Raw genomic sequence first — 19,579 nt, 5'->3', positions numbered from 1 at the left:
CCGTGGCTCAGTGGTTGAGCATCTGCCTTCGGCTCAGGTCGTGATCTCAGGGTCCCGGGATTGAGTCCCGCGTTGGGCTCCCCACAGAGAGTCTGCTTCTCCTTCTGCCTATGTTTCTGCCTCTGTGTCTCTCATGAATAAATAAATAAAATCTTAAAACAAAACAAAAATTCTCTATTTGTCTTACGCCAGTTTGAGTTGGGTCTTCTGCCATTTGCAACCCACTATCCCCAGGTCCCCAGCCAGGCTGTCAACGGAGAACAAGACACAGGCCCCGAACTCGTCACTGGGCCACACTTACCTCTGCAAATAGCCCAAACTTGCCCTTGAAGGGTAACATGTTTGGGAGGTACTTGTTGATGAGGTGTATGAGGGGGTCCTCATAGCCCCACATGATCTCGCCTATGGTGCGGTTCATGAAGGCACGCTCCCCAAGGGTGCTGAACGCCAAAGTCATGATAAGCTTCAGGCTCATGGGCTTATCTTCCATCATCATCGCCGCAGCCTACAGAGCAAGGGGACACTGCAGGTTACAGGCTAGACACAACTGGTCCACACATCCCTGACTTGAGGCCAGGCCTGAGGCAGGGTTCATCAATGGGAATGAACTTCGGGCCCAGGAAGGTGTCTGCAGCAGATGTGTAGGGTGTCTGGGGCATCCAGAACCATCCTCTCTAATCCTCCAGTAACAGGACCACCTGTGTTACGAGATTCAGGAGAAGTTAACTCCATCCTCAGTCCCAGAGGCAGGCACATGGCAGGGGCCTGGTTTGAGAATGTGTACAGGGCCCAGTCAGAGCCACAAGAAGTGGGAAACATTCCACGGGGGCTGTCGGATAGAAGGGAGAGCTTCCTATTCCCTCCTTGAAGGCCATAATCACCCTAAGGGGCAGGTCTGCCAGAGCAGGGCACCAACCCAATCTGGGCAACCCAATCTGCACCCTAGATCAAGCCATACCTGAAAGCAGCCAGCCTCTGCCTTTTTTTATAACATGAGCCCATAGATTCCCTTTTTGCTCATGACGGTTTGGAGCATCTTTTACTATCCCCTTGTATCCAAAAGAATCTTAATTAAGATTCTACTCCACTTCCTTATAGCTCCCTCCCAAATGCCAAGAGTCCCAAAGATCTGCTCTACCCAATATCTAGGTGCTTAGAATGCAGAAATTTATTTTTTAATTTCTGTTCTCCTCTGGAGATATTGTCTTGGCACTTGGTTTATTTTTTTAAGGCACCTCATCCCAAGGTAAGAAAGTGAACACAGCCAGCATTTCCTAAAACGTGGGCCAAAGAGGTTGGGTTCCTTGGGAAATCACCAGGATCTCCTTACCATTATAATAATCTTTGAAAGGTAATAAACACAGGATTTTTTAAAATCACAAAAGGATATATAGTACACAACCCTGTCCAACCCCTGTCCTTCCCCTTCCCATTCTTCTCCTCCAAGGCTGCCCACTGCTATCAGTTCTTGAGTATTCCTCCAGAGACATCCACAACCAGAGACCAGCACACTATGGTCCATGGGCCAAAGCCAGCCCACCACCTGTTTCTGTACAGTGTGAAAGTTAAGAATTTTTTTTTTGTATTTTCAAATAGTTGGGGAAAAAACAAATATTCAAAAAAACCCATGAAAGTTATATGAAACTCACCTTTGGTGCCTATGAAATAAAGTTTTATTGGAACACAGCCATGCCTACTCATTCATGTTGTCTTTGGCTCCTCTCGCGTTAGCGGGCCGAGCTGAGTAGTTCCAACAGAGACCACGTGGCCCTCAAAGCCTAAATATCTACTATCTGGCCCTTTACAGAAGAAGCTTGCCCACCCCACTTGAAACATATAAAGAAAAAGCACATGTGTGTAAGTGGGCGTGTGTGTGCAAGTATTTCTCCTTCATAAATAATAAGCGGTGGCACCGTGTGTGGGTTCTGCACCTTGCCTCTCCCTCACTTCAGTGTACCTTGGGGACTGCTCCGCACCACTGCCTGCGGCCCTGCCTCCTACTGCTGGCTGCGTCCTCAGGCACTGCCTGGCCGCAATAAATTCCCACAGTGAAACACGATGGAACAATATTTAGGTTGTTTCTAGAAGTGTGCTCTGACATTGCATTATTGCCACAATAACTACCCTTGAGTGCAAACATCTTTTCTCTGTGTTATCCTCTCAAGAGGGCACGGCCCTACAAAGGAAATTTTTGAGGTCAAAGCCATGTGAAATTTATATTTAAAGTCACCATCTTCCAACAGCTCATACCGGTTCTGTTCTTCATGACTATGTGAGACTGTCCATTTTCACAAATGCTCACAAACCCTGGGGCGCTATCACACAGGCATTGCCAACCTGGTCGGTGGGGGGAAGGTGCCTTCACTGCCAAAAATGAAGGATGTGCCTGGGGGTGGGGAGGAATGGGGAGGAATGGGGAGGCAGCTGTAAGGCTTTGGGATGCACCTATTCTTCTGTCCTGTCCAGCCAATGGATTCAGCAGGCGAGCTCACCTCAGATCCAGAGCCCAGCCCAGCGCCAGCCTTGGGATCACCGGCAAGGAAACAAGGGAATGTGTGTTAGGCCCATAAACACTGAGTGCTAGCAGAAAGTGAACACAATAGGCCTGAGGCTTCTGTCTCTCTAGAAAGGCCCACCCCCCCCAAGGTTGGCCCATGGCTGGTGTCTGGGTTTCGAGGGGGCTCCCAGCACTCCCTGACTGATGGGGGGCTTGTGGTGTCGGGACTGTGTGTACAAACAGTGTGCTTCATGCTGACCACCTGGGGATCTGAATCTTGGGAGGAGCCAGGCAGAAGGGGCCTGCGTGACCAGCCCCCAATAAAAGCCCTGGGCATGGAGTCTCTAGTGTTTTCCTTGGCAACAACCCTTCACAGGTGCCACCACAACTCGTTGCTGGGGGAACGAAGGGTGGCCTGTGTGGCTCCCCTGGGACAGCTCATGGAGGCTGGATGCTGGTCTCCACGCCATGTGCTTTTTCTTCCCTTTGCTGCCTTTGCCCTGCTGCCTTTGCCCTTCTGCTGTAACGAATCACAGACAAGAGTGGGACAGTGCGCTGAGTCCTGTGAGCCCCCCAGGGAGGCAGCAAGCCTGGAGGGGGTCTCGGGGACCTTGGCACACCATGGCTAGTGGTTAGTGAATCCAGCTACCGCTAGGGTTCTCACCTGCAGAGAACAAAGGCCCTGCCTGCAAATGCTGCAGAAGAGGACATGGCCTGCGGGGGCCCCATGAAGTCTCCCACCAGGACCTCCCTGTGAAGATTCTAGATTTGTAGAGAGAGAAGGGAAAGACAAGGACTTTGGCTGACACCCCCAACCCAGAGCAGAAGGATGTGCCTGGGAAACTCAGCGGGCGGCAAGCCGGGTCCCAAGAGCCACAGGCTGTACCCCCCCAACCCTAACACTGAGCGCCAGCCCGGGCAGGGGGAGAGGGCAGGCGAGAAGAGAGATGGAAGCCCTTGGGGGCAGAGATGAGGGCTGGGGCCAGGGGCGCGGCCGGGGGGCAGCCTTACCAAGACCAGGATGTTGGGCATGACGATATAGTCGCTCTCTAAGCCATGGGATTTGTCAGGCTGGAACTGGAAGCTGCGATACTCAAGGAATGACACTGTGTCATTGTCATTGAAGGTGATGTTGCTCTTGTGTCTGAACTCCCTGTGGGCAGGGAAGTCGGTGGTCAGCAGGCCCTCGCAGCACAGGGACAGGGCACTTGCCAGGAGCCCCCCAAAGAGCACCCCAATCCCAACATGCTCCTCCCCCAGGCCAAGCACCACATCCTTCACAGACTCCCCAGTGCATGCGTGCACCTGCTTCTCTGAGGGAGATCGGTAGCACAGTGGTTAGGAATGTGCACTCTGGAGCCAGAGGGCCCAGGCTCTAATCCTGTTTCCATTACTCACTTCCAGGGCCTCTGTTTTCCCATCTATAAAATGGGGGTGATAACCAGACCCACTTCACAGGGCCGTGGTGAGCACGGAGTGGGTCAGTGCACGTTAAGTATCAGCTGCATTACATGCTCTTGCTCTGCAATCCATTCTCCACAAAGTAGCCAGAGAATCTTTGAAAAGTAGAAATCAGATCATGTCCTCCTCTCCCCAACAACTCTCCCTTGTATACTGGATAAAATCGAGCTCCTAAGGTGGCCTCCGAGATCCCCACACCTGACCCCGTCCAATGCCTGGGCCTCACCTCTGCCACTCTTCCCCTCACTCATACCACACCAGCCACTCAGGTCTTCTCCTTTCTGGACTACCAGACTCTGCCTGACTCAGGGCCCTTGCACTGGCTGCCGCCTCTGCCTGGGGCCCTCTTCCCCCTATATTTTCACACGGTGGCACCCCCTTCTCACCACCCACGTTCAGGGAAGTGTCCCCTTGACAGAGGTCCTCCCTGACTCTCCAGTTAGACCAACTCTGTCCACGCCCCTCCCTCCAGCACTCTCCATGCTTCACCTTCCTTGCTCTCACCACACTTACGATCACCTGATTTGTTCACATGTTTACTCTCTCCCATGTCAGCTCTGTCAGGCAGGGGCTTGGATCTGCCTTTCACAGTGACTGGCACAGTGCCTAGTACACAGGAGGTGCTCAATATATGCTTCCAGAATGAAGAAATGAACATGAACTTTGGCAAACCAACACAGAAGCCTTCCATGGACAAGCTCCGCCGGGATGGCCGTTCTGCAACGGGGTTCATCCCAGAAAGCAGGATGGGCGGGAGCCTGGAATCAGGCCTTATACCAGAACAGTCCTCCCTCATCTCTCGGAAAACTGCTCCAGCCGATTCAACAAGCTGCGCTCTCCCAAAGACTGCGACCAAGCGAAGAGGCCGTGGCAGCAGTGGTAATAATGTGCTGGCAAGGAACGTTTACTGGGCACGTACTGCATACCAAGCCCTGTGCTAAGGGCGCCCCACTTTCTCATCCACTCCTCATAACGCCCCCTTCCATGGTGGAGACTGTCATCCTCATTTTACAGATGGAGAAACTGAGGCACGGGGAAGGCATGCCCTTTGCCTGATTGCAGGAGGCTGCTCTCCAGAGTGCCAGGTCTTGACCACCAGAACACCAGCTTGGGGGAAGCAGACTGACTTTGTGCAAACCCCTCCACAACTAGGGGCCTCGGTTTCTTTTTCTGTAAAGTGGGGAAATGACCCCCAACCCTACAAAGACTATCCACCTGGGAGACCCAGTCCACCCCAGTTCAGCCCCCTCCATCCTCACCTGTACACGTAGGGCCCGCGCTCCCGCACCTGCGGCTTCTGCCCCAGGAGGACTGCATCGGGGTTGACAACGTCGAAGAAGTAGACGGACAGGTAGAAGGGGACAGGGATCTCCTTCCACATGTTGAAGGACAGGCTATTGGGGTCGATGCGCACATTCTGCAGCGGGGGAGCAAAACAAACAGGGCCATGAGGAGGGTTTGTGGGGGCCCCCGCCAGGGCTGCCCAGAGCCAGCCTGCGTGGCCAGGCCCCGCCAGTGCATCCGGGAGGTGGCTCCTGGGTGGCGGGGAAGCTCTGCACACACACTGCTCCAGAGTGTCAGTTCACAGCCAATGTATTCCTGCTGCTACTTTTTAAAATGTGTTTTAGTAACAGAAGCCTGATCAGAGATCAGGAGATAGCTGCAGCCAGACTGCGGGATTATGGGCTCCCTGTGGCCAAGTGCATCATTCATTCACTCTACGGAGCATCTACTACGTGCCAGGCGTGTTTCTAAGGGCTGGGGATAAATGAGTGAACGAGACAGACCCCAATCCCAACTCTGTGGTGTCTTTAATCTAGGAGGTATTAAACACGAAGGCACAACATGTACTTCGTGAGAGGGCGTGGGGAAGAAGATTGCAACTTTAAACAGTAGTCACACAAGCAAAACACAAGCAAAAACAACAAAATTAAAACAAAAGGCAGTGAGGGGAACACATGGATTTGGCGGGGCGGGGGTGGGGGTGGTAATTCCACATAGAAGCAAGGCCAGTGCAAAGGCCCTGAGGCAGGGAGGTGCCAAGACAGAGCCAAAGAAAACAGGTCTGCAGCTTGTCTGTCAGATACACAGATACACTGGCCTCTAATCCCTGCCTTGCTCCTCAGCTCTACAAGCCCCTGCTGCAGTGTCACAAGGAGGTTCCCTCTCATACCACCCAATCCCCCCCCAACATGGCCGGCCACATCATGGGCCCCACAAGGCTCAGAGTCTGGGTCTGACACAGTGGCCCAGGCCATCAGATAGATACCTGATACCACAAAGCTAAGCATCCTGGGTAGCAAGCACCACCTTCCATGTTCCTTTGAACATGGCTTTCCAGGACAAGGAAGCCACCTCTACGGTCCCCAAATAGCCAAAACCAATGGGCAGAGAGACTCCAGAGGAGGTGGAAGGCAGGAGCTGCCTGGTCAGGCCCAGCCCCGTGTCCCCAACCAGCAGACTCTGGGAAGGAACAAATAAGGAAGTAGCCAGATCCCAGGGCCACAGGGGCAAGATGGTCACCTCCTGAGCCTCAGTTTCCCCATCTGTACAATGGAAACCAATAACTCTGTAGCCTCAGCCATATCTCACTTGACCAACATGATGCTTAAGTGAAGAAAAGTTGAATTAATTGCCAAGAATAAAAAACTGGAAGATTTCACATAAAATCTGGAGTTTTGGGGGTATAATAATCATTTATTTGCTAAACACATCTTCCTACCAGCCATGGAAGCCACAGGATCATTTTTATATCCAGAGCATCTAACACATACAAATCAAGGTGACTCATAAACATGATTTGGACAAAGCAACAAAGACTCTGTGGAATCTCCCTATTGCTTCTATACCAACAATTTTTTTTTCAAGATCAAACACACCCAGGGGCCAATCGAATGCACACCTTCAGGCCATAGTTGGGACACGGGCCACCCCTTTGCCATGCCTGTTGCAGCACATCGCCAGCATCATCAACTGGAAGAGGGTGACCTCCCCATGTTTCTTTTTTTTTTTTAAAGATTTTATTTATTTATTCATGAGAGACCCAAAGAGAGAGAGAGAGAGAGAGAGGCAGAGACACAGGCAGAGGGAGAAGCAGGCTCCATGCAGGGAGCCCGATGTGGGACTTGATCCTGGGACTCCAGGACCATGCCCTGGACCGAAGGCAGACGCCAAACCGCTGAGCCACCCAGGGATCCCCTTCCCCATGTTTCTAATGGGGAAACGGAGGCCTGGAACGGTTGGGTGGCTCTCCCCAGGCCCCACACAGCAGGTCTGACAGCAGAGGTGACCCTCCCAGACCCCGGGGACACGGGCTTGGCGAGTGGAATTCATCCTCAGGTGAGCAGCTGCTGGGCTGGCATGGGGTCCACCCAGGATGGAAACTCTCAAATCTTCAACAGGCCCGAAGGGAGGAGTAAGAGGTTGCTAGTCCCGTCATGCCCTCTCCACCATACCCTCCCCAGAGAAAAGACACTCATAGGGCTAGTAACTGGGGGTCCCTGCCTGGCCCGGCTTCCGCCAGGACACTCCACCAAGAGAAAACACATCAGACCCAGTTCCTTCTTCTTCTGTGTGTGTGTGTGTGTGTGTGTGTGTGTGTGTATGTGAGAGAGAGAGAGAGAGAGATAAAAATATGTAACATAAGACCTACCCTCTTAGCAAATATTTAAGTGTAGGATGCAGTCTTTTTTTTTTTTTAAGATTTATTTATTTATGATAGACACAGCGAGAGAGAGAGAGAGAGAGAGAGAGAGAGAGAGAGAGAGAGAGGCAGAGACAGAAGTAGGCTCCATGCAGGGAGCCCAACATGGGACTTGATCCCGGGTCTCCAGGATCACGCCCTGGGCCAAAGGCAGGCGCTAAACCACTGAGCCACCCAGGGATCCCCCTGGATGCAGTCTTCTTAACTGGAGACACAATGGTGTACGGTAGGCAGGTCTCCAGGCTTACTCGTCTTGCATAACTAAAGTAATAATAACAATCACATAGAAAGTTTTGGAGGTGACAGATATCTTTATGCATAAGTTGTGGTGATGGTTTCGAGGGTGTATACTTATCTGCAAACTCATCAAGTTGTATACATTAAATATCTACATTTTTAAAAAATATATCAATCATACCTCAACTAAGTGGTTTTTAAAAAGACAGTTTCCTGGGGCGCCTGGGTAGCTCAGGCACTTGAGCGTCTGACTCTTGGTTTCGGTTCAGGTTGTGATCTCAGGGTCATGAGATGGGGCCCTGTGTCCAGCTGTGTTTGGCGTGGAGCCTGCTTAGGATCCTCTCTCTCCCTCTCTCTCTGCCCCTCTCCCCCTGCCCCATGAGTGCGTGCACACTCCCTCTCTCTAAATAGAAATAAAAATTTTTAAATAAATAAACAGAATAAAATAAAATAAAATAGTTTCTGGTTCCTGCCTCGCTCCCCAGCCCTGTTGCTCATCTGGACCCGGAGAAGTTTTCAGAACTCCAGAATCCCTCATCCACTGTCCAGCTCACTCTGCTTTGGGGACAAATCACAGCCAAAGAAATGAGTCACCAGATAAAGCCACATGTCCCCCCCCCCTCTCCAACAAAAGGGTGCTCCGGGCTCTGGGGCACTGGCTCGCAGTGAGTATTCGATGACCCAGCTCTGCCTTCTGGCTGGGTGACAGTGGATAAGTCACTGCTCCTCCGTGAGCCTCAATCTCTTCATCCGTAGAATGAGCACAATGCTAGGGTTTACCTCGCAGAGCCGCTGTGAGGTTTTACGTGAATTTATACAGGTAAAATGCCTGAACAGGGTATAGCCGAGCCCCAGCGACTGGAAGGTCAGCCAGGTAGCGACCGCCTCATCTTGTCCTCCTCCCCATCACTGTCACCGCCCCACCCCCACCCACAGCTGGGGACAGACTTTGCACTGGTTTTGATCGGCATCGCAGCGGAGGCAACTGGACCAAGCGGCTGATTAGATAGCAGTGCTGGCCAAGCTCACGGCCTTTCACCTGATGTGGCCGATTCCATCCCCACCCCTTCCCCCCAAGGTCAAAGACCACAGCCCAGAGTACAAAGACTGGAAAAGAAGACACCACTGCCTCTCATCCAACCAGACCCTCCGAGCCCGTTCCTGGACAGTCAGCAAGGCTGCCCGGAAGAGGGAACATGAGAGCAGAGTCCTGAAAAAGAGTGAGTTGGACTTTGCCAGGGAAGAGGACGGGGAGGGCATCCCTGGAGGGGCCACAGCCTGCATACAGGCTCTCAAGCCTTTGGAGCATGACTACTTTAATGCCCATCTATAATGAATATGTTTCCAAAACATATTTTAAAACTCAAGTGTCCATCAACAGATAAATGAACTGCCACATACGCAAACAACGAAGCACCGCTTGATCACAAGCAGGAACCGACGACCCACCGTCCGCCACACCGATGAACCTCCAGAGCGCATGTTAAGTAACAAAAGCCAGATGCAAAAAGCGACACACAGTATGATTCCATTTCCAGGACAGCTGGAAAAAGGAAAACATTCAGGACAGAAGCCAGATCAGTGGTTGCCAGAGCTCAGGTGCAGGTAGGGGACCAACTGCAAAACAGCATCCAGATACTACGTGGGGGTCACGAACACAACCCATCTCTTAATTTCAGGTGCCACAAGGGCGAGGTGTACACATCTGATAAAACTCAGCGGGCCGCACACCTAAAAGGATGAACGTATGGGTGTACCATGAAAACATTATGCTGGCATTTCTTGATGCTTTAATGATTTGTGATTCACATACAAGTCACCCACTTACAGTGTCTAATTCAGTGGCTTAGATGTATGCACAGAATTGTGCCAACACCACCACTGTCTATGCCCAGTACATATTCATCACCCAAAACAAAACCCTGTCCCCGTTAGCATTCCCCTCCCTCCCCTAGTCCCTAGCACCCCCTCACCTACTTTATAAATTTGCCCTTTTTTCTGATAAAAGAATCATACGAGTCGTCCATTTATGTCCAAAATACCCTGTTTCTTAAAAACAAGCAGAGGAGGACACCTGGGTGGCTCAGCAGTTGAGCATCTGCCTTCGGGTCAGTGTGTGATCCCAGTCCTGGAATTGAATCTCGCATCGAGCTCCCCACAGGGAGCTTGCTTCTTCCTCTGCTTGTGTCTCTACCTCTGTGTCTCTCATGAATAAATTTTAAAAACCTAAATTTTAAAAAATTAAAAATTAAAATAAAAACAAGCAGAGGCCACATGTGGCTTCTTTCCCCCAGTATCATGTTTTCGAGGTTCATCCATAACACTCATGCTTTTTAAGAGCGCCCTGTCAAGGTTTATCAAATGTTAACACCTCTTGTCTGACAACCAAAATCAAGAGATGGAACATATTTTCGTCACCTGTTAAAAAGCGTGTACATGAGCACACCCGTGTTCCCTGCAGCACTATTCACAGCAGCTCGACCAACAGGCAAACACAGTGTAGTACCTGCATTCTATGGGACGTTCCTCAGTCCTAACAAGGAAGGTGAGGCCGATACCTGCCACACCACAGATGAACCCAGAGAACAGTATGCTGAGTGGAACAAGCCAGTCACAGAAGAACAAATCCTGTGATCTCACTTTTACAAGGTCCCTAGAGATATGAAACTTATATCCTATTCCATTCCGTCTGTAAGATGCTGGCCCTTATGAGTGCAGGCACACTCCTGCCCCAGGGCCTTTGCACTAGCTATTCTTTCTACCTCTAATGCTCTTCCAAAGGTGGCCACATAGTCAAATCTCTCACCTGATCTACCCCCCAAATTCCTAAACTCCCTTAACCTGCTGATGGTCCTTGTCGCTTATAATTACGTTTACTGTTCCTTCTCTGTCTCCCCCGCTAGGTCATAGCCTCACAAGGACAGGATCTTCATCTGCTTTGTTTGTTGATTCACTGGGCCCAGAACAGTGCTTGGTACCCAAACTTTTGCTGAGTCAACAAGCAACGTGAGCTCTGGAACAACTAATGTCAACGTGGAAATGTCTAAAGAGTGGTTACCTGCTTCCTCCTTTGTGTGGGTTTTAAACAGCTCCTACTTGAGAGAGATTTTTTTTTTTTTTAATACATAGAGAGCATGGCCTACTTGGGCCCCAGCTTGGGCCAGGACAGCAGTTCAGGGTACACAGGATGGCCAAAGTGACAATTTTAGCTATTAGTCTATGGTTCAATTAAGTAAATCTGTACGATTACAATTGGGTGGTAAAATTTTCTGGACCTCATAGGCCAGGCCACAGCCTGAGGACAAGGTCAATGGGTGTTGCAGCTCAGGCCATCCTCCAGCAAGGGTAGTCTCCATGGGCTCCTCCATCAGCCCCCAGCTACCCCCCAAGGTGGGCAGGGAGGGGCTCTAGACACTGCCCAGGGAGAGCAGAACAGCAGTCCCAAGGCAGAGTGGGGGAGCAGGAGAGGAGCCCTGCCCTCCACAGAGAGGCCTGGGGGGGGGAACCCTGAGTCAGCCCTGCCTCCACAGAGAGGCCTAGGGGGACCCCAGGTCAGCCCTGCCCTCCACAGAGAGGCCTGGCAGGGGGAACCCTGAGTCAGCCCTGCCCTTCACAGAGAGACCTGGAGGGACCCCAGGTCAGCCCTGCCCTCCACAAAGAAGCCCGGGACCCCAGGGAAGGCAGAAGAGGCCAGGGACTCATGTGCCTGTCGTTCCAGGGAACTCAGACCTTCAGCCTGGCCTCCAGGATGGAGCTGGGATAAGCTCTGAGCTGCGAGCAGTAGAGGCTGAGAGGGGCCCCGTGACCCCCAGGACCTTCAGTGCCCCTTGGCCACCAGTGGCAAAGCACGGGACCTCCATTTGGAGCCAAAAAAGCATCTCTCGCCAAATCCAAAGAGCCAGAAAGTCCCAGCCCCCTGCTAAAACCAGGCTCCAGAGCCCTCACCAGGCCCATCTCCCAGCACCAAGGCCTCTGCATCACCCCTGGGGCAGTTCTCACAAGGTCACACCTTGGGGGGTCCCAACTTGCTCTTCCTGCCCCCAGAGGCTGCGGTGGTCCCTGGGCATGGCCACGGCCCTCCAGCCTCTGCCTCCTTGTGATCTTGCCTTCCTGTCTCTGTGTCCCTGTGCTTGTAGAAGGAATTCTCACTGGATTTAGGGCCCACCTGCTCTTTACCTTAATTTCTTCTGCAAAAGCCCTATTTTCTTTTTTTTAAAGATTTTATTTATTAATTCGTAAGATAGGCAGGGACACAGGCAGAGGGAGAAGCAGGCTTCCTGAGGGGAGCCCGATGTGAGACTCAATCCTGGGACCCCAGGATCACACCCTAACCACTGAGCCACCCAGGTGCCCCCAAACCCTATTTTCAAATAAGGTCACATTCACAGGTAATGGGTTAGAACTTGGATATATCTTTTCCGGGGGGACAGGGGATGCTACAAAGCCCAATACGGGGGCTAAGACCAAGGCAAAGCTAAATGACCTGAGCGTCACTTGAACCCGCACCTGGCCAGACTGGCATCCTGGTCCAAAGCTCCCAGGGCCCGTCCTCACTCCCCTGACGCCAGAGAGAATGGGGAAGTGAGGCTGGGGCCCTACGTCAGTGCTCCCCTCGGCACACCCACCAGACCGCCACAAGGCTCCTCAAGCTCACTGCAAGGCAGGAAGGTCCCCGACGACTTCCAGGGTCCTAGATAGTCGTGGAAAGTTGCACCATGCACCCCAACCATTCACCGGCTCCCTAAACACCCACAGGGCACACGCTGGGGGCCCAGCAGCATCCTGAGCACAGCAGATGCCCCAGAGAAGACAGCAGCAAGGCCCAGCCCTGGTGGAGGTGACACCCCTGGGGCCAGGGGCACTGATGAACACCAGATAAACAAATCCTTGCAGGACATAACTTCAGGCCCTGAGGACACTGGGAAAAAAGAAAGCCAGAGGGAGAGTAAGAGGGCCGACCTGTCAAAAAAGGCAATCCAGGAAGGCCTCTCTGAGGAGGAGCATTGCAACCGAGGCTGAAGAAGTTGCAGCCTCCAGAAGCAACTGACGTACTAAGAAAAAAAATGTTTTTTAAGATTTTATTAATTTATTTGAGAGAGAGAGCATGACCAGGAGGGAGAGAGAGAAGCAGATTCCCTGCTTCCCCATGCGCCCTTTATTTTTCATTTAATCAACACACATGTGGGCTTTTCTTTGTTTAAAGAAGCCCAGTGTAGAAATTTCCAAGGTGCACACCCTTGGTTACCCAGAAACTCCCTGTCCACAGGAGGGGTCGGTGGTGCAGCTGCAGGGCTGGGCCACGATGGTATAGACCTGCCCGCCCAGGCAGCAGCCACCTGCCAGGTGTTGCTACCGAGTGCTCCAAGGTGTCGAGTCTAGCAGGGATGGGCCTGGTATAAGTTACAGGCCGGCTTTGTCCAAAAAGAAAAAGAAAAAAAAGCCGCAGTGCTTGGGTGGCTCAGTCACTGAAGCGTCTGCCTTCAGCTCAGGTCATGATCTCAGGGTCCTGGGATCTAGTCCCGTGTCAGGCTCCCTGCTCAGTGGGGAGTCTGCTTCTCCCTCTCCCTGTGTCCTTGCTTGTATGCTTTCTCTCAAATAAATAAGCAAATCTTAAAAAATACATAAGTAAATAAGTAAAATCTTTAAAAAAAGAAAGCCAAAGAATATACATTTATCTCATCAATAATTGTTTTTATTTTTATTTTATTTTTTATTTTTTTTAATAATTGTTTTTATATTGATCACACGGTGAGCTGATATTTTGGATGCACTGGGTAAATAACACTAATTTCACCTGTTTCTTACTCCTTTTCTTTTTTTTTTTTTCTTTAAAGATTTTATTTATTTATTCATGATAGATATAGAGAGAGAGCAAGAGAGAGGCAGAGACACAGGCAGAGGGAGAAGCAGGCTCCATGCCAGGAGCCCAACGCGGGACTCAATCCCGGGACTCCACGATCACACCCTGGGCCAAAGGCAGGCGCCAAACCGCTGAGCCACCCAGGGATTCCCCCATCTTACTCCTTTTCTCATGTAGCTCCTAGAAAATTCCAAATCAGGGATGCCTGGGTGGCTCAGCAGTTGAGCGTCTGCCTTTGGCTCAGGTTGTGATCCCGAGATCCTGGGACTGAGTCCCACATTGGGCTCCCTGTGAGGAGCTTGCTTCTCCCTCTGCCTCTGTGTCTCTCATGAATAAATAAATAAAATCTTAAAAAACAAAATTCCAAATCACACAAAGCCCTAGCATTCGTGGTTTGTACTATCTCCCTAAAGGTGGCACAGGTGTGGACACACCCGACAGGGCCCCACCTCCGCTTTCCTGGCTCTGAGGCCTCCAGCAGTGTCTTAGCGCCTCAGCTTTCTCGTCTGCAGCACGGGAATAGTAACCGCCCCTACTTGGCAGAGCTGTGGATGAGATTTAGCACCGGGAAGCCAAAAGTGCATGCAGTAGGTGCTCAATGTGAGGCAGCTTCAAGTATGAATCCCTGTGCTCGGTATTCAAGGCCTCACCTCGTTCTCCCCACACCAGTCCACTCTGGAAAGGCAGCTCAGCCCCACTCCCACAGCACTCGCCCCTGTGCCCGGGATCCCAGGGCACCCAAACCATAGCCCCACTCATCAGGTGCCACCTCCCCTGAGACATCTTCGGGAACGCGCTGAAACAAGTCTGGCTGGTCTGCTCATCACCCTGCGCACAATCACCCACCCCGTGCTAGATGCTATACCGGGAATCTGAGGACACGAGGATGCACGAGATGGGGCCTCTGCCCCTGAGCTGGGGGACACACGGGGAGCCGGGAGCCGTATCACCCATCTGTAGAGCAGCATTCGGTAACTTGTGCCTGCCTCACCTCACTGGATTCTCTAAGGCTCATTTAACAGATACAGCCGTGGAGGCTTGAAGGCCAAGTGTCTCCCCGAGGTCACGGGCAGGGGGAGACCGACCCATGGGTTCTGTACCCACACTGGCCGCATCCTTACCGCCTCTCCCACCCAGCTCAGGGCAGCCCCAGGAAACAATCATTAACTTGACCCGGCCATTGAATTGCAAAACCTAATCCCTCCCCCAGCGATAAGATGGAACAGGCTCCAGAGAAACACACTTGGGAGCAGGTGAGCCAAGGGGCCAAGAGGCAGGCCTGGCCCAGTTCTGAGCCGGCCGGCCCTGCCCGCTCCAGATGGGCCAGCACGTCGCGCTTACCGCCTCCTGCATCCCGGGGCTGGGAGGCGCGCCCTGCGTGCTGCCGCCAGCTCAGGGAAGACCAGAGCATGTGCTGAGTCAGTCTGAGGCCTGGGAACACCGCACCCTTGCCTACTGTTCCCCTCTCTTCTAGTTTTGTTTCTTTTTAAGATTTTATTTATTTTTTCATGAGAGACACAGAGAGAGAGAGAGAGGCAGAGGCACAGGCAGAGGGAGAAGCAGGCTCCCTGCAGGGAGCCCGACGTGGGAGTCGATCCCAGGACTCCGGGATCACACCCTGGGTAGAAGGTGGCCCTCAACCGCTGAGCCACCCAGGCATCCCTCTCTTCTGATTTTTAAAGACAATTAAAAGAAAAAGTGTTTATAGGAAACCCAAGCAGTTTGCAAAGACCACGGGGTGAGTTTCTTCCGCTAGGAAATCGAGCCATCCCGGACTCCTCAACTTCCCTTCCACCCAACACCTTTCCATCAGCATGTCTTGGCTGTGCTCTCTCCAAGACATGCTGAAGTCCATCCACTTCTCTCCAACACCACGTCGCACCCAGCCCTGCTTGCTTGGACTGATGCGCTAACTTTGACAGTGGTTTTCCTGCTTCTGCTCTTGCTCCTGGTCTGCTCTACATCCAGGATCAGAGTTATGCTTCTAAAAGACAAGTCAGCTCATGTCATTCCCCTGCTCAAACACCTCCCATGGCTCCCTCTTTACCTCAGAATAAAATTCAAATCCCTGATAGTGACCTGATATGAGGTCTTGAGTGACCTGGCTCCCTATAACCACTGCAATCAGTCCTCCCAATCAACTACCTCACTGCTCCTGAGCCCATCAGGCAAGCTTCTGCCATAGGACCTTTGCACTGACTGCTTGCTCGCCCGGGGCAATCTTCCCTCCCATGTCTTCATTGGTGACCCCCTTACCCTTACATCTAAAGTCACCTTCTCAATGAGAACTTCGCTGAACACTCTTCATTCCCCTCAACAACATTTACTGAGTTCCCACTACATATCAGGCTCTAAGTATGGGGATTGTTGTGGCGAATGAAAAGGAAAAAAAACATCCTTTCTAAAATGGCCTTTCCATAGTCACATTCTATCCACCACCCTATTTTGTCTTCCCGGCATTATCAACATCACAAATGCCTATGTATTTGTTGACGAGTTCCCCTTCCTGCTGCCTGGACTGCAGTCATGATGGATGGAGCTACAGCAGCCACCTTAGATCATGAGGCAACCTTGAGAACAGAAGCTACAAACAAAGGATAGTGGAACAGAAAGATAGGAGACTAGATCCCCACAACCTCTTGGAGCCACCCCACTGCTCCTAGGCGGTCTAGTCGTCATTGATGTGTCCATGAAACTCACAGTGAGATTCTCCAGCCTACATTGGAATAGCTAACACACACACACACACACACACACACACACACACACACACACACAAATGACAACAAATGGTGGCCCAGAATGGAGCAACCAGAATGCTCACACTGCTGGTGCAAGAGTAAGAGGTGCATCATTGGAAAACGTTTGGCATTATCTGCTAAAGTAGAACAGGCTTTTGCCCCATGAGAGAGCAATCCCACTCCTAGGGTTTTCCTCAGAGAAATGAAAACACATATCCATGCACACACAAATGTCAACAGCAGCTTCACTCATAACAGCCCCAACCTGGAAACACAAATGTCCACAAGCAAGGGGAAGGATGACAAGTGGTGGCATGTTCAGACAATGCGATGCCACCCAACAGAGAAAAGGAGTGGACGCTGGATGCCCACAATGACACACAGGAACCAAGCACCATGTCAACCAACAGAAGCTCAACACAGGAAAACGTGCTGGAGGAGTCCGTTCCAGCAACGATCCCACGAGTGGGCAAAGCTGAAGTCTGGTGACAGAGGTGGGGGCAGCTGTACCCCAAGGCAAACACTGACAGGGAAGGAGAAGGACAGCCTTCGGCAGGTGATCCAGACGAGCATGACAAGCATGTAAACCTACATAAAAATTCATCCACTGCTACAGCTGACACTGTGTACTCCCCTGTATGGGTGTTAAATTCTAATTAAAAAAAAAAAAGATTTTATTTATCTATGAGACAGAGAGAGAGAGAGAGGGAGAGAGACAGGAGGGTGTGCACAAGCAGGGGGAGGGGCAGAGGGAGAGGGAGAAGCAGGCTCCCCACTGAGCAGGGAGCATGTCTCAGGGCTCAATCCCAGGACCCCGAGATCATGACCTGAGCTAAAGGCAGGCGCTTCACCAACTGAGCCCCCCAGGTGACCCTAAATTCTGATTTTTAAAAAGAGAAAAATTAAAGCAAAAAATGTTCAAGGTGGAGGTGAGCGCTTCTCAGAAGGTAAGCACAGCCTAAGCCCACGGAGGCCCAGCAAGGGTGCTGGTGTCCCAACAAATCCGATTCTGGGAGACCAGCGAGGAGGCTGCAAGGGACCAGGACAGAGAGGAGAGGCAGAGGGCCGTCCCTACAAGCAAAGGGGCCCCAGCCCGATGGCCACAGCTGCCTCCCTGCCTGCTCCTCACTTTCTCATCTGTGCCACAGGGACTAGAAACGGGACCTACCCCAACTGTGACATCAGGCTGACACAAAGTGGTGAGAAGCACATGTTGCCTCTGTGTCTTCCTCCCAAAAACCCAGAATTCTGGTCTAATCCCGAGAAAAACATCATACGAATCCCAATAGAGGGATATCCTACAAAATCCCTGAGCTTTCCATATCCAGGTCACCAGAAACAAGGAGAATCTGAGAAGCCGTCATAGCCTAGAGGAGCCTGGGGAGACACTGTGACCGGAGGTGACGAGGGCTCCCACGTAGAATCCTGGCGCGGAGAAAGGGTATTAACTAAAAACCCAGGCAAGCCAGAGTGTGGACCCCAGTCAACACATCATCGTCAGTCCACTTACTGGGACGAGCCGGTCACTCTGATGAAAGGTGTTAGCAACGGAAATGGGGCGTGTGGAATGTGGGAGCTCTGTATTCTCTCCCCAATTTTTCTGTATGTCTAAAACTGTTCTAAAAAGAAAGTTATTTCAGGGACACCTGGGGGCCTCAGTGGTTGAGCATCTGCCTTTGGCTCAGGTCATGATCCCGAAGTCCTGGGATCGAGTCCCACATTGGGCTCCCCGCAAGAAGCCTGCTTCTCCCTCCACCTGTGTCTCTGCCTCTCTCTGTGTCTCTCATGAATAAATAAATAAAATCTTAAAAAAAGAAAAAGAGAACCCAGGACTGGACACACTCTGGGTGGCTTCTTCCAACTTGTGCAGGGGCTGGGGGGGAGGCCTCTGCTTTCACAAATGACTCTGGACCTCAAACACCTTCCAGCTGCAGACCGACCTGCCACAGGCCCGCCACTGCCTCTTCCTGACTTCAGTGACCACAGGGCAGCCTTGCTGGACAGTGACGTGACAGTGGCAGATCATCCACTGAGGCGTACTCCACAAAGAACCCAGCCAGCTACACCCCCACCCAGGAACACCAGTGGGGAGGAGCCCCCAGAAGCCAGCCTCCCCTGTCCTGGGATATGGCATCAGAACCAGGAGGGTCCCGTCAAAGCCCTCAAAAAGCCAGCAGGTTCCCCAGGGGGACCCAGATTCAGCCAGGGGATGAGTTCTGGATCGCGTGGTATTTCAAAACATCTGAATCTGTTGACAATACTTTTTAAATGGTAAGATAAATGTCGGATTTCCGACAACTTTTGAAAACCGGGGAGATGTGTGTCCCCTCATGGCCGCAGCCTGCTGGAACTGAGCTGGCTGGCAGGTGCGTCTCCGGCTGTCACAAGGCCCTCGGCTCCCAGGCCCCTGACACCAGGCCGTCCCAGCGCTCTGCCGCCTGCCGCCCTCACAGGGGCCTGAGCGTGCACGCCGTCCCTGCATCCAGCAACGCAGGAGGGGAATACAGCTTTCACTCACTCATTCACTCCTTCCAACCCTGCCTGAGCATCTCGTGTGCTCCCCCCCGGTGCTCAGGGTTACGGGGCACATCAAGGAAACAGGAGCTGAGCACGAAGTGAGAGAGGAGATCTGGCGTTCAGAAATGACTCAGATACTCAATCGGAGGAGCGCAGGGGCACCCAACGTGTTCACGGACGTGCGCTAGCACGCACCAGGGCTCCCACAGATCACAGGCAGGAGAACCAACTGGTCCAACCACCTTGGAATACTGTCGGGCAGTACCTGCTACAGCAGAACACGTACATACCCCGCATCCCGGCAACCCCGCGGGAGCCTGCCTGCCCCTCTGCCAGGGTCTCTGCCGCTCTCTGTGTCTCTCACAAATAAATAAAATCTTAAAAATGATAGTATTGATAAATAAAAATGAATAAATAAACCACTCACTTGCACTGGAGGGTTGTGACCTCCAGTCTGCCCCAAATCCTGCACTCTAACCACTTCTGCCTCAGGACGGCTCCCTGCAGGTGTGGAAGAGGAAGGATCACTGATGAACAGAGGACCACTGGGAGGCACACACTGT

General features: G+C 52.0%; 1 protein-coding gene across 10 annotated transcripts in view; it reads right to left on the bottom strand.

Annotated features, from left to right (window-relative positions):
* SCARB1 (scavenger receptor class B member 1) overlaps window positions 1–19,579 on the bottom strand; it is a 100,132-nt gene that overhangs the window by 29,240 nt on the left and 51,313 nt on the right. For 6 of the 10 annotated variants that reach the window (XM_049101784.1, XM_049101783.1, XM_035706379.2 and 3 more), the window contains 3 exons: window positions 5,218–5,375; window positions 3,509–3,650; window positions 302–505 (listed from right to left, as the gene is read on the bottom strand). In XM_049101784.1, the coding sequence (XP_048957741.1) occupies window positions 302–505; window positions 3,509–3,650; window positions 5,218–5,375 (504 nt within the window). Of the gene's footprint in view, window positions 1–301; window positions 506–3,508; window positions 3,651–5,217; window positions 5,376–19,443; window positions 19,518–19,579 lie in introns of all 10 variants that reach the window. The other 4 variants (XM_049101782.1, XM_049101781.1, XM_035706380.2 and 1 more) reach the window with 1 other exon arrangement.

Source organism: Canis lupus, chromosome 26 (genome assembly GCF_003254725.2).
Source record: "Canis lupus dingo isolate Sandy chromosome 26, ASM325472v2, whole genome shotgun sequence".
NCBI lineage: Eukaryota > Metazoa > Chordata > Mammalia > Carnivora > Canidae > Canis > Canis lupus.
The sequence above is the reverse complement of the archived record's forward strand: the minus strand, read 5'-3'. Positions and strand labels throughout refer to the sequence as shown.